The sequence below is a fragment of the Podarcis raffonei genome, chromosome 7 (genome assembly GCF_027172205.1).
Source record: "Podarcis raffonei isolate rPodRaf1 chromosome 7, rPodRaf1.pri, whole genome shotgun sequence".
Lineage (NCBI taxonomy): Eukaryota > Metazoa > Chordata > Lepidosauria > Squamata > Lacertidae > Podarcis > Podarcis raffonei.
The window spans coordinates 45,211,013-45,225,151 of NC_070608.1; the positions used below are offsets into that span (position 1 = coordinate 45,211,013).

At 43.3% G+C, this 14,139-nt stretch overlaps 1 protein-coding gene across 9 annotated transcripts in view; it reads left to right on the forward strand.

Annotated features, from left to right (window-relative positions):
* Window positions 1-14,139, forward strand: part of OSBPL1A (oxysterol binding protein like 1A) — a 158,326-nt gene that overhangs the window by 114,384 nt on the left and 29,803 nt on the right. For all 9 annotated transcript variants that reach the window (XM_053396366.1, XM_053396367.1, XM_053396363.1 and 6 more), the window contains 2 exons: window positions 300-406; window positions 13,139-13,301. In XM_053396366.1, the coding sequence (XP_053252341.1) occupies window positions 300-406; window positions 13,139-13,301 (270 nt within the window). The remainder of the gene's footprint in view (window positions 1-299; window positions 407-13,138; window positions 13,302-14,139) is intronic.

The following is a 14,139-nucleotide window of genomic DNA, read 5'->3' on the forward strand; positions in this document are numbered from 1 at the left end:
TGTCCTCCTGTCTTGTGATCATAAATTTCATAGTAAATTGTACTTCCTCCTAACTAAGACCTGTGGGTTTTATTACAGCAGAAAGTAATTAAATGTTCTTTAATTAGACATTCCTTTTTCTCAACTCAAAGATATCAAGTGTATCCTATGTAAGAATGGCTGATGGATGAAGGTTCTGGGTCATGCTTCTGTGAGACTGTTTTAATAATAAACTTTGTAGGTTACACGAACTAAAACAACAACAAAAGGTGGGGTGGAATAAAACAGTAACACATATATTACCTGCCCTTCTTCTAAAGGAATGCCTACTTCGTTTCTCAAGAAAGCTGAAGGGGTTTCTGAAACATCAAGAGAAACTTGTGAAGCGCTGAGCAATTGTCTCAAACTCTTCACTAAGCAAGAAGGGGTAAGTATTTCTATATGACATACTCTCTGTGAATCAAAACAATGGCAAGTATCTATAGAAGAACAACATAAGAACATCATTTGGATGGGATCTTTTCTGTCCTTTGCAGCCTTGAGTTCTGATTGCTGAGCAATATTCCCTATTGGTTTGGACATTTAAGAACTTCAAATATTTAATGCAATGTCACTTAAGTTCATAGCCTGAGAAAACATCTGAAGTGTTCTCACAAATAACAAATGCAGTTTCAGCAGAGAGACATTGATATTAGAACTCTAGAACACTGGTCAAGTTGATAAAAAGAAAGAAAGATTAGAAGTGGAAGAAATATTGGGTGGAATGTGCAGTCTGCTTCCAGGAAGAAGCAAAAACAAAATATTGTGGCTCCTTAAGGTTATAGTGTAAGCTTTCATAGATGAGTCAACTTCCTCAAATGCATGAAGGTTGGCAGGTATATGTATATGTGGGGGTGGGGAGGTGGTGGAATTGTAAGCACTGGGGTCAAATGCCAATGAAATGCAAAAAAGAAAACTCAAAAGACAACTGAATTAAAGCTTAAATATATGCAAGATCAGCACAGTCACTATTCACGATGGCAGAACCGTAAGCCCACAACTTATGCACATTTAACTTGTGCACATTTAACTTGGCAATTTATTCATTTGCTTAAAATAAAAAGGGATGGGAAGGGGGCAGGTTCTGGGAATACTGACTTTGGCAATCCCATCCACCATTGAACCCAATGGGTTCATGCCAGAATGTAATCTCCACATTGTGTACTTTGTAATTGAAGATCACAATCAACCTACATTAGCTCTGTTAACATGTTGGGGAATAGGAAACCCTTGTCTGTATTTAAGCCCAGATAGAATATATTGAAGATTTATTCAGAAGTTTCATGATGGAATTTTCTATTTAATGTTGCTTTGTTAAGGGGGGGGAGACTAACTTTCAGATCAGCAGTAGAGTACTCTGGGAGACTGAAGTGTTCTCCCACTGATTATTTTTTTTAATGTCATTATTTCTGTCAGATCTGTATTCATATAGACCTGCTTGTCTTGTGTAGAATGCAGAAGGTATTGCTGGCAAGTAGGTGGCAACTAAACTGGAAGATGAACAGGTGAATGGATCCTTGATGTGGCTAATGTTAGGTCCTGTAGTGGTATTACCAGAGGAAATGGGGACAGAATTGACATTGGGTTAGACTGTGTTTATAATCTGCAGGATAGCTTTGTTCTCACTGCAGCTAGAATTCAGTTGTCAAAAATCCTGTCTGTTTTAGACCAGAATTAAGGCTCTCCCCAAGATGGTTCAAGTTCCACAAAGCCAGCAGTTTCAAAACTAATGCAGACATGACTCATTATTGGTAAAGATGCTGTTCAACGTCACAAATTGTGCATACTTTCAACTTAGCCTCCACGTACCCCCACTTTTCCTTAAGTCTTTCCAGCCCAAATACAGATGAGGATGAAGTACTTGGGACCAGCAAATATGTTCCATGTTGTGCTGGTCCTGAATGTGTTGCTAGAGGAATCCTCCTTTGACTTTCCATGTGCCTGTTGTTGCTTATCTCCAAAACCAGCAGGCTGGGGTCTTTTAGTACTGTACTGTTTACCATCCTTATGCTGGCTTGTCACTGAGTGTTTTTGTGATGCACTATAGCAGGGGTCAGCAAGGTTTACCGGCCATGGACGGATCACTCCCACAGAGATTGTCCATGGGCCAGACTGGCGTAGTGCAACGCCGGAAATCGCGTCTGTGCATGTCCGCGGTGCTGGAAATTGCTTCTGCGCATGCCCAGACACCAAAAATCATGCCTGTGCAGAAGCAATTTTTGGTGTCTGGACATGCGCAGACGCGGTTTCCGGTACCTGCGCAGATGCAATTTCTGGTGCCGCTTGGTGAGTCCCCTCACCGCGCTGCGCCAGTTTAGCGCAGTGCGCAGGGGATTCGCCAAGCGGGCGGCTCGGTTCTGGGGCAGCTCGTGGGCCAGTAAAACGGTCTTCGTTGGCCGCATCCGGCCCATGGGCCACACGTTGCCAACCCCTGCACTACAATAAGACTGAATAACATGAGAGGTCCAAGTTTCTTATTCTGGATTTGAAACTCCAGCATGAATGAAAGAAAAATATTCACTATCATATGACTTCGACAGTGGATACATTGCAAAATGTTTGAGGATATTTCGGAACCTGAAATGCTTGTTGGGGATAAAACAGGTTGAGTGGTGGTGTGCTGCAACAGAACAGAAGTGAGATTTAACCCCTTAGGTTGAATCACATGACAAGGACTTAAATTACTAATGTGCTTACATAAATCCACTGCTTATTATAAATTAATTAAGCTCATGAGAAGACAAATAAAGCTACAGTGTAGCCATTTGTTTTCAAGGTAAATTGTTTTCAAGGATAATTGGGTGCATTATAGAATGTTGAGCTCTATTATACGGTATTGTAAACTTGCAAAAGCTCACCGTTAATCTGTATAAAGTTATGGCTAAATTTTAAAACGTTTTTATGGTGGTAGATGTGAGTTCAGCTTTGTTTTTCCTTTAGCAAGTTGTATTGCAAATGAGGAAGCTTGAGCCGACCGTGACTCGCAGCACCAGTTACATGACAATGCAGCCCATACAGTGAAGCCATTGTAGGCTCTGCAAAAATAGTCTTGAATAGTGAAAAATCTGAGCATATGTCTTCTCCTGTTACACTTGAGATAGGAAAAAGTGTTGGAAGATTGAAGGATTTGGCAAGTTTAAACTTCACAAATAATGGCTACAAATGCACCTGCGATTACTTAATGCATCTAAGTAATTATTCAATTGGACTGTGTTCTTAAGTAATGTATATTACTTAAAGTGAACATTAAGATAGCTGTGTATGGGATTTTTGCCAGGAAGGTGAGGGATAAAACTGAAATGCAATGAAGTACTGGTTTGGAAACAGACTAAGCAGCACTCCAAAGCCAAGCATCCCAAACCAAAACTTTCCTCAACAACACTGATATTCAGAGGTTCCCACTGAATAGTCACAGCATATATTAAATTAATACTGAGCAGTATAAAAAAAAAAATTAAGGGGAAGGCGCACAGTCTAGTGGCAGAGCCTCTGCTTTGTATGCAAAAGGTGCCAGGTTCAAATTCCAGTATCTCCAGATAGGGCTGGGAGTTTTCCCCATTTGAAACCTGGGAGAGCTGCTATGTTCTCAGTGCTGAGTGCTGAGCTAGGCTGACCAATGGTCTGATTTGGTATAATGCAGCTTCCTGTTATTAACCACTGTTTAACTTTTGCTGCAAGTTGCAAGATGATTTTACCCATACTAAATATATATGTCTTTGTGTGCCTCTTTTCCCCATTGACTGGGGCAAAGGAAAGTTTCTTATTCTGGATTTGGAACTCCAAAGTTCTGAAATGCCCTCCAGGAAAAGAATGTGTAACAAAAACTTCCCTTTCTCTAGCAATTAAGGTGGAGTCAATTTTTGAAGAATGGGGGAATGCAGTGTGGTTGTTGCTGTTGCTGTTGAAAAAGGAGTATTATTCTGTGTGGGATATAAGGAATAAGCCTTGCAGAATGATGGCATAAATCTGTAGAGAGGGTGGAGGTTGCATTTGCTGTTCAGCTTAAATGAATTGTTTTCCTGCTTGAAAATATTTACAGTGGTACCTCGGGTTACAGACGCTTCAGGTTACAGACTCCACTAACCCAGAAATAGTACCTCGGGTTAAGAACTTTGCTTCAGGATGAGAACAGAAATCGCATGGCAGCTGTGCAGCAGCAGCAGCGGGAGGCCCCATTAGCTAAAGTGGTACCTCAGGTTAAGAACAGTTTCAGGTTAAGAACAGACCTCCAGAATGAATTAAGTTCTTAACCCGAGGTACCACTGTATTGTAGATCCCCAGAGTGATCTTGGGATAGTTATCTGGATCAGGACTACAGCATGGGGAGAGGCAATCTTGCTCCAATGGAAACTTCTCCCTACCACTGCTATGCTAAGCTGCAGGACCACAGTAGGGGGGCAAAGGGATAAGCCCATTGACCCCACTCCAGAGAAGACCCCCTCATGTTGGCATTTCTGCAGTAAAAATCACACTCAAAAGCAAACAACCTGATTAATGCCATAGTTCAGACCTTAGCATTGCATATATTAAAGTGCAACACTAAATATAGCTGTTGTGGTCAGGGTCAGTATAAAAGCTGTATACTACTGGGTTATAAAATGTGTAGGGTCCCTTTGTACCTAACCCAGTTTCTGCCATCCATGCCCATTAACAAATGTACTGAAATCAGATGGGCACCTGTCCCTGAGTCTTTCTTTTTATTAAAATAGCTTCAGAGGACATTTTTGGGGGGAAAGAATGTACGTCTAGCTTATGAAGTTCGTTGCTGAGTGCTCCATGTGACTCCGCTTGTGAAATAAATCTATTAATGTGTTGGTGATGGTTGTTTCTTTAAATAGCACCATTTTGTATTCTGTTTCGCAAAATGAATAGAAAATTAAAATTCTGAAGGAAATGAGATACTCGTTTACATCCCCCCCCCCTGAGAATGTGGTTCTGATTACAGGGATATTTAACATCCAGCTAGGTCACTCAGGCTGCAGTCTTAAACTCGTTTAATAGGAGCCGTTGCACAAAATGGGACTTATTTCCAAGTAAATACGTTTAAGATTGTGCTTAGTGGGGAGGCCTGCTAGGCTTCATAGCACTGTTTGTAGGCCAAGCCTAGGCTCATTTAGTTGTTCTTCAGTGGTGTAGCCGTCACATAATGTCTTGTTGGGTGGTGATTCTGGGGTTAATCTTCATCATTTAGGCATTGTTTGATTCCCATTCCAACATAACCATCCAGGGGTCCTTTATCTTTACCTGCTAGACTGTACTGGCATAGATACTTCCCATACAATGTATTTTGGGGGGTGAGGTGAGGGGGTAGCAGGAGTGTTTTGTGTGTGGTCCAATAATCCATGTGGGATTAAAATGTTGTCTCACCCGTACGGAATTCTCAAAAAGTGTGTATGTTTTGTTTGTCTTTCTTTCTTTTTGCTGCAGCAGCAGCCATACCAAAAAAATAATTAAAAAAATGGAATTGTGGTTTTCCACACTGCTTTTTGAAGACCTTATTTCTTTTCATTTTTTTCTTTTTAAAAACCTCAGCATATATAACTGCTTTTTTGGGGGGTGGGGAGCAGCTACATTTACCAGTTTAATTGACAGGCAGGACTTAAAGTGGTCCAGCATTTTCTGGCCTTAAGGTAAAAGAATGAGAAGTTTCACTGTTGGATTTTTGCCTGTCACGGTACTGTGAGGAATAGGAGTTCTACAAAAATGGCTGACTTCAAGTTGGTATAACAAATAATTAAACATCCCCCTCCACCCCGCTGCCTTTTGAATTGCGTGTTGTGGTTAAAGGTGGGGCAAGACACACTTTCTTGTCTGTCCTGTCTGTCCTGTCCTTCAGAAGACTCAAACCTGTGCATATTTACCCGTGCTGGAAGAAGTATGTCCCCCTGCGTTCAAAGGGACTTAAAATTTCGAATAGACATGGTTAGACATGCACTTTTAAATCCTCCTGAATTCAGTGGGGCTTAATCTCAGGTAAACGGGATTAGAACCGCAGTAGTAGTATTCCTTGGCAAGCCCTCTTTTTGACAAAAGTTGCACTTAGGCTTCAACTGTAATGCGTGTCTTCGTGGAAGAGAGAAATATTTTCGCAGCAAGCAGGATGCCTCCGTGTGGTTTGCTGCACACATGCTCCCCTTCCCACTCTTTAGGACCCAGCAGGAACTGGAGTCAGGACTTGGGTTAACGGGTTTGCAGCTCCGGCGAAGGCTTGGCTCCCCTTTCCCTTGCATCGTCCTGAAGTGCGGGCGGAGGAGCGGCTTCCGTTTCTCCTCCACCATCCCTCTCCGACTCCCGCGTCTGTCTTGGCCAACTCCAGGAGGCGCGGGGACCGCGTGGGGGCGCCCCAATTTGGCCCTCCAGAAGCCGACGAGCAGCGCTTCTGAGTCAAGGGCTTTTTTTGCTTGCTGCTTGCAGCAGTCGGTGCAGGGAAAGCGCCGGCGTCCTAATTAAGCTGGTGCTGCGCCTGCTGGCTTGTATCGCCGCTATCCTTGGTTGTTGTTGTTGTTGTTGTTCGGCCGGGACGCCTCTTGAAAGCCTTCCCTGCTCGGGAGCTGCGAGCCTGCAAACTGTCCCCGGGCGTGGGGGGAACCCGCTTGGCTCTCGCGATAAGCCCTGCAGAGGCGTTGGTGCAGTTGCAATAGCGGCGCCGATTTGGAGAGCGGACTAGAAAAACGAGAAGGTGACTGAGGCGGCAGCAGCAGCAGCAGCAGCAGCAGCAGCAGCCGAGACCTTGCAGGGCTGCGCGCGAGGTCAACAATGCCCTGGTGACAGGCGGGAGGAGAGGACTCCGGCTGGGCAGCTTGCAACGCAAGACGACCTTTGCCAGCAGCTCCTAGGATTCACCGTGTGTGTGTGTCAAGGTGTGGAGCACAACAAACGAGCTGGAACGGTATGTTTCTCGGGGCATGCAGGTCTTGTGTGTGTTTTTTTCTTTGGCATTACGTATCTGTGGGGAAATATTCTTGAGGAAGAGATGGAAGGTGCAAGGACAGGAGGGACTGATCTGGGATTCTGCCACCATGGGAAGGACATGCTGCCAGGCTTTGCCGCTCTACTAGGCTCAAAATCTGTTCCATCATCCCCTGACCCTGGTAGCTTGTGCTATAAAGCTGAAAAGTTTGTAGTTTCTGGTGCTTTGTTTTCTGATGCTGAAAGTTTAATGGCTTCCTTCTGACATTGGAATGCATTCCTCTTCGCTGTGTCAATGAACCTTTAAAAATGCCTGTGTGTTAAAACATAAGTCAGTTCTCAGAACTGAGTTCTGGACATTTTTTTAGTAGTGGGGGCTCCTTAAAAATAAATAAATTGAAGCTTAAGTAGAGGATGCAAGTAAAATTATAGTTTGTGGTATTACTTCACTGACAGCATTGCTTTTATAGTTTCATAGAAGTTGGTATTGTTGTATTTCAGTCTTTGCAAATTCCAAAGAGATGTTCAATATTGACATTGAGGCGTTTTCAGCCATATCACTATAGTAGCACATAGATACAGGTAAGCTTCCTGTCAGGTGTGTGTTCTGTAGAACAAAGGATATGCTTTGGCTTTAAAATGCAGTACATACAGATCTTAATCTTAATTTGAAGGTATGAAATGAGGACACTGAAACTAAAACTGACTAATTTACTTGAAGTCTGAGACGTGAGTGAAATTCAGTAGTAACCTAACAAACTGCTATGCCCTTGGAAGTTAAGCCCTATTGGTTTTCAGGGTTCTTACAAATAAATGTATTTAAAATTGAAGTTAAATTTTTCATAACTTAATTCTGTTTATTCCTTTGTGGGAAGCATATTACTTCTTAAAAGAGTGATGCTTGGCTGGTTTTATTATTTGCTGCAGTGCTTCTACTTAATCCACAGTTTTCTGGAAACTATCGCGCCATCTGCAAGGTACGTTTAAAGTACTGTAGCATTGTACCACTTTAAACAGTCATGGCTTCCCCCAAAGAATTCTGGGAGGTGTAGTTTGTTAAGGGTTCAAAGAGCTGTTAGGACACCCCTTAGAGCTACAGAGAACTACAGTTCTGAGTTCCCTGAGGATGGATAACCTACTCTGCACATTGTAACTCTGTGAGGAGAATAGGGGGGCTACCTACTGAATCTTTTTTTTTTTTTAAGGTTGGTCTAGTGGTGGTTGTGTTCATGATAGTTAAATAGAACCTCCAGGTTCTGAGACAGTCTACCTTTTTGTATCTCTTGGTGTTGGGTAAACAGCAGGTGAGGTATGTCACCTTTAGGCTAGTGCCAGGTTGCAAAATCAGGCTGTGGGAAAATGCTCACTTGATTAAATGGACCTTTATGTCTCTTCTTATGTTGTAGGGGACTGCTGTCTTACGCCCACTTTTACTCATGCTGAGTTACCTACACGGGTATTGCTTTGGTGTAGGAAATTATGACATGCACAGCCTGGGTGAATGGGGCTGAAAAGTAGTGCTGATGTGCAGTGGACCCTGTGGGAACTATGGGTCTTTGGCCCACCATTCACTGGGTACTACTAGATCTGAGTGGCAGCTAAACTAAACCCATTAACCCCTTCCCCTCCACTGTAACCAAGCTTAAGAAGGTGTAGCTAGGGTATATTTGTTCCCATTCATCCCTTGCTACCATCCCAACTACAATTTTTAATTGTAAGGTCCTTGTGGACAGAGACAACTCATTCTCGCTTTCCGTTTTCTCCCCTCTTTCTCATATTTTATTTCTTTTTCTTATGCAACACTGGAAAACACAGGGTAGCAAAGTTCTATGCAAAGACGAACTTGCTCCAAACTTTAAACATTACAACAATGCTGCCTATGATTATGTTAGCCCATCCCTCATTCTTCTAGAACGAAAGGCTGTTATTTATTGCCTACTTGAAGGTCCCATAAGAGACTTCAAGCACTTATAAAGGGAAATCTCAAGTGCAACTCCAAATATCTAGCTCACCTCATCTGAACTGCTGCAGACCATTAAAAAAAATATTTCGAAGGAAAACAGGGTGATGGATTAATCCCTAGAATGTTGATCTTTCCCAATTTATTGTGGCCCTTAGGGGATTTATTTCCAGCTCCAAATAGTATGAGTATTGTGTGTTGTGCAGATGTCTCTTCATGTCACTTGGCACACTCCCTGGAAAGATGTGGAAGTGTATAAGCCTTGCTTATGTGTTACAGGGCTGGCCCTACTCCAAATGGCACCCAGGGCGAGGAATATTTCAGTTCCCACCCATTTGCTGGGTTTTTGAAACCCTTTTTGTGCATTGTGTTTGCAGCCCTTTTCATGGTTTTGATGCACAAGTTGCATACTGTGTATGATTTGTTCTTGTTAGACAAGATGGTGCATTTGTGCATATGGATCCTATCGCAGTCATGCCCACACTGTTCACTGAATGAGACTGTTGAAAGGCTTCCCACAAATAAAAAGCATCTGTTAGTACAGCCCTGGCCATGCAGCTCAATGTCCCCAGCTTTGCAAGTGAATATGTAGTTTTCAGCTGTTGAGAGGATCATTCAGTGAATAGCCTGGAGCCCAGGTGATTGTGTGCTCTGGCTGGCAGCAGCTCTCCAGTCTTTCAAGCTAATGTGTTTTCTAATCCTGCTACTTGAGATCTTTTAACTGGATCTTTAAAAAGACCTGCTGCCAAGAGCATACTCACAATCATTACATCCAAATTCATGAGATCCAGAATGTTGCTGTTCCTGCCTCCTTCAGTCCAGATGGCGATAAGATAAAGTGCAGAATGCAAATTATAATGTAAAGCAGTGGAATTTGCTCCAGTTTGTTACTATTTGACATGGAAATTTGAACCAAGATTTTGTAACTCTTCCAGGGTACATGGTAATTCTTAATTAAATCTTCTTCTTCCTCCTCCTCCTCCTCCTCCTCCTCCTCCTCCTCCTCCTCCTCCTCCTCTCTCTCTCTCTCTATATATATATATTCATTCCCTGGGTCAGTTCCTTTTCCTTACCATTTTTGACCAAAGTGTGCACTACAAACAGGAAAAACATACTTTCTCTGCACAGTGAGTTGTGGACTCAAGCATATGACCATGTGGGGGGGAAAGTGATATTTGGGGATCTAAAGCGCCACTTTTTTCAGTGCCAAATTAATCAATTAATAGGTTTATGTCGATACGTGAAACAACGTGGTGATAGATCAAGGCCCTCTGTTTAAAGTTGGCAAAAAATATACAATTGCAGGGTAGTATTCCTCTCCTTACAGAAGGCCCTTCGCTCCAGAGGAGGCTTCCATTAACACAGACAGAGGAGGAGATGTACTTTTGTACTTTCCCCCTTTCTCTCTGCGATGACTTCCCTTTCCTTCTACACCCCTCCAAAATATGTTCCAGAGAATTAGGGAACCTCTTTGGAACAGCCATAGGAGGTGGTACTGGGAGCTGTCATTTGGTACAACCCATATTTTATGTGCACCAGTACCAATTTTGTGAGACATATTGGTACTGGTGGTTCAAGTTACTTCAGCATAAACAATAATACTTTTAGCTGCCCTTAAAGACACAATGTTAATTAGAAAACTATAATTTTAAGGGTTAATTCACTTTAAATGACTCTGTAATGACTATGAGCAGTCTTTCAGTCATGGAAGTTTATTTGGGTGGAGGATGATATTAAATTGGGCATTGCCTCCCCAGTTTCAGCCTCGTGTTCAAAGCTGTAGCTGCTTCTTTAACTTCTCATACTAAGTTTCATCAGTATTGCACATATACCGTATTTTTCGCCCTATAGGACGCACTTTTCCCCTCCAAAAATGAAGGGGAAATGTGTGTGCGTCCTATGGGGCGAGTGCAGGCTTTCGCTGAAGCCTGGAGAGCGAGAGGGGTTGGTGTGCACCGACCCCTCTCGCTCTCCAGGCTTCAGGAGAGCCGCAGCGCCAGCCCCACAAGGTCAGGGGACAGCGGGGAGGCACAGCGTGTCTTCCGGCTGTCCCTGGACCTGGTCTGCAGGCGGGCGGCGGGGAGAAGAGCGCTTCTCCCCGCTGCCTGCCCCGCAAGCTCCGGGGACAGCTGGGAGGCGCAGCGCGTCTTCCCGCTGTCCCCGGACCTGTTCTGCAGGCCGGCGGCGGGGAGAAGAGCGCTTCTCCCCGCTGCCTGCCCCGCAAGCTCCGGGGACAGCTGGGAGGCGCAGCGCGTCTTCCCGCTGTCCCCGGACCTGTTCTGCAGGCGGGCGGCGGGGGGAAGAGCGCTTCTCCCCGCTGCCTGCCCCACAAGCTCCGGGGACAGCTGGGAGGCGCAGCGCGTCTTCCCGCTGTCCCCGGACCTGGTCTGCAGGCGGGCGGCGGGGAGAAGAGCGCTTCTCCCCGCTGCCTGCCCCGCAAGCTCTGGGGACAGCTGGGAGGCGCAGCGCGTTTTCCCGCTGTCCCCGGACCTGGTCTGCAGGCGGGCAGTGGGGAAAAGAGCGCTTCTCCCCGCTGCCTGCCCCGCAAGCTCCGGGAACAGCTGGGAGGCACAGTGCGTCATCCCGCTGCCGGCCCCACAAGCGCCTGGGGGGGAAATAATTTTTCCCCCTTTATTTCCCCCCCAAAAAACTTGGTGCATCCTATGGGCCGGTGCGTCCTATGGGGCGAAAAATACGGTATCTCTAGTTCGCTGCTGTAGATATGAAACATGTGAAGTACCGTATACAGAAATATAGGGCTTCAAATAAATCAGACTTGGCCTGTATGATGGGCACAATCCTGCCATTCTGCTCATACAGCTGTTCTTACAAAATATTAGGGACAGAAAGGGGGATATGGAGGGTGGCAACATGGAAATGGGCCTTTTCTGAGGTGACACCTCATTTGTTGAATGGTCTCCTCAGTGATGCTTGCCTGGTGCTTTCATTACATATATTTAGGCGCCAGATGAAAGCTTTTCTCTTTAACCAGGCGTTTTGCTGATTAACATTCTGTGACCTTTTAAATGTGTCTGTGGAAGAGGGTGTTATTGGTTTATTTTGCTTTGGTTTTACTATGTATTTTGTGTTTTCGTTTTGTATTTTTATCTTGTGAACTGCCCTGTGATCTTCAGATGAAGGGTTGTATACACATTTAATAAAAAGGGTTGTATACACATTTAATAAATGGATGAATGAATGAATGAATGTACCGTCAATTTTCCTTTAATTCCATAATAGACTTCACACGGTGAGCCTGTCTTGTAGAACACTCAAGGAAAACACTGCTGCAAAGAATGGCCTGATTTATGAACATTCTAATTTGAATCTGCAGGGCCTTCTCTGTGGTGGCACTCTGTTTATGGAACTCCCTCCCTCCTCTTGGAGGTGCATAGAGTGCCTTTGTTAGTGGAGTTTCACTGTTGTCTTTAACACCCATCTTTTCACCTAGGTCTTGGGGTAAATTAGGTTGGTAGGTGACACCAGTTATCATTGACATACTGTGCTGCTGCAGAAAAACAGTGCTTTTATGGTAATTGGTTTTGTCACTGTTGTAAAATTTATTTTTGTTTAATGTGAATAATGCAAACCTCCCTGGAATCCTGATGAAAGGCAGTATAGAAATATAGCATTGTAAATAAATCATTGTAAAGGAATTTGAAACAGAGCCACCACTATAGACCACAATGTATTAGAAGACTGATAATGCCAGAAGGCTTTCTGAGGGATCCTAGGCCAATCATTTTTTGGTTTTAAAGTCAGTACCAATATGTTAAATAAAACCGGGAAAGAAACTGCCTGTCAGTGGAGCTCAGTAATAATGACATAATATACTTAGAGTTGCCAATAGCTAAGGAGCTGCATTCAGGACTAACTGAACTTCATAGAATCATAGACTTAGAAGAGCCTGTTGTGTTACCCCCAAGCTAATACTAGCAGTTCCATGAATTATACAAAAGTTGCATTAACTGATTAGTAGGAAACTTGCTTTGTCTTTCATAGCGCCTTCAGTTTTAGTTGCCAATTTTTGCTTAGACAAATTATTTTTGTAAGCTTTCCTATTCTGTGACACATTAAAATGGTGAGACAAAACTTCATGGCGAGTGCAGAAGTTCCCTGGTCATCTTAATCCACTTCTCTGAGCTTGTTGACATGGTTTAGTTAGCAAACTGGAGCCTATTCTTGAAATAGCCTTGAGTTTCACGTTCTTGGGAGAGATGAGATTTTATTCATACATGTTTCTACTTATAGGTGAGGAATCTGAAACTGGAGCATGAGCAAGAGAAAAACAAGATCTTATCTGAAGCTCTAGAAACACTAGCTACTGAACACCATGAATTAGAGCAGTCACTGGTCAAAGGGTCACCACCTCTGAGCATCTTTAGTGAGGAACAGTTCTATGATGCTGTTTCAGGTAAGTGTGTGACATAGAAAACTAAAATGTGTGGGTTTTTTTTCTTTAAAAGACCAGGGTCAAGGGTGTGTGTATATTTGTGTGTTTATGTATAAACATATGCATATATACACACACCTTGACTTCTCAGAGTAATGAACAGAAGAAAAGGCCTATCCTGTCACAAGTAGTTTGCAGTATAAATTTTGAATCTGGTTAGGAAGAATATGTTGAAAGGGGCAAAAGTAGCAAGATTTGGGTGCAAACAGCTGTAACTGGATTTGGAGTAATGAATTGTTTACTCTATAAGTAGTAGGTATGTAAATCTTGGTTTATATACAGTAGAGCCCGATTTTTATAAGAGCCATGGTCACTCCTAGCCTGGCTGCTTTTTGCCATCTCTCTCTTGCCTTTCCATCTACAGACAAGGACAAGCTAATGAAAAAGGAATTTAGATCATGATTCAAAAACAAAAATGTGGTTGGTGCAGGCTCAGGAGAAGTAGCACTTTAAAAACCCATGTTCAGTGTCTAAAAACAGATTAAAACATAATACACACAATTTCTAGCTTGCCTGACCAAAATGCATTAGATTAAATTGAATTGCACTGTTGTGAGGAGAAATGCGCTGTAATAAACTAGGTGTTCAAATAGGTTTCTGCTACTGAAACCATTCAGCTGGCTAGGATTTCAGGGTCATCTTAGAATGGACAAGTAGTTGTCTTGACCATGTATAATGTGTCCTCTGCAGAAAATAAGAACCAGACCTCTTTATTTGATTCCTATTTTTGGATAATGACTGAAGGAAAAAGCCTGTTCTCTGAGAATGAGGGGTACAATATGGGTTGGAATCTGCATGC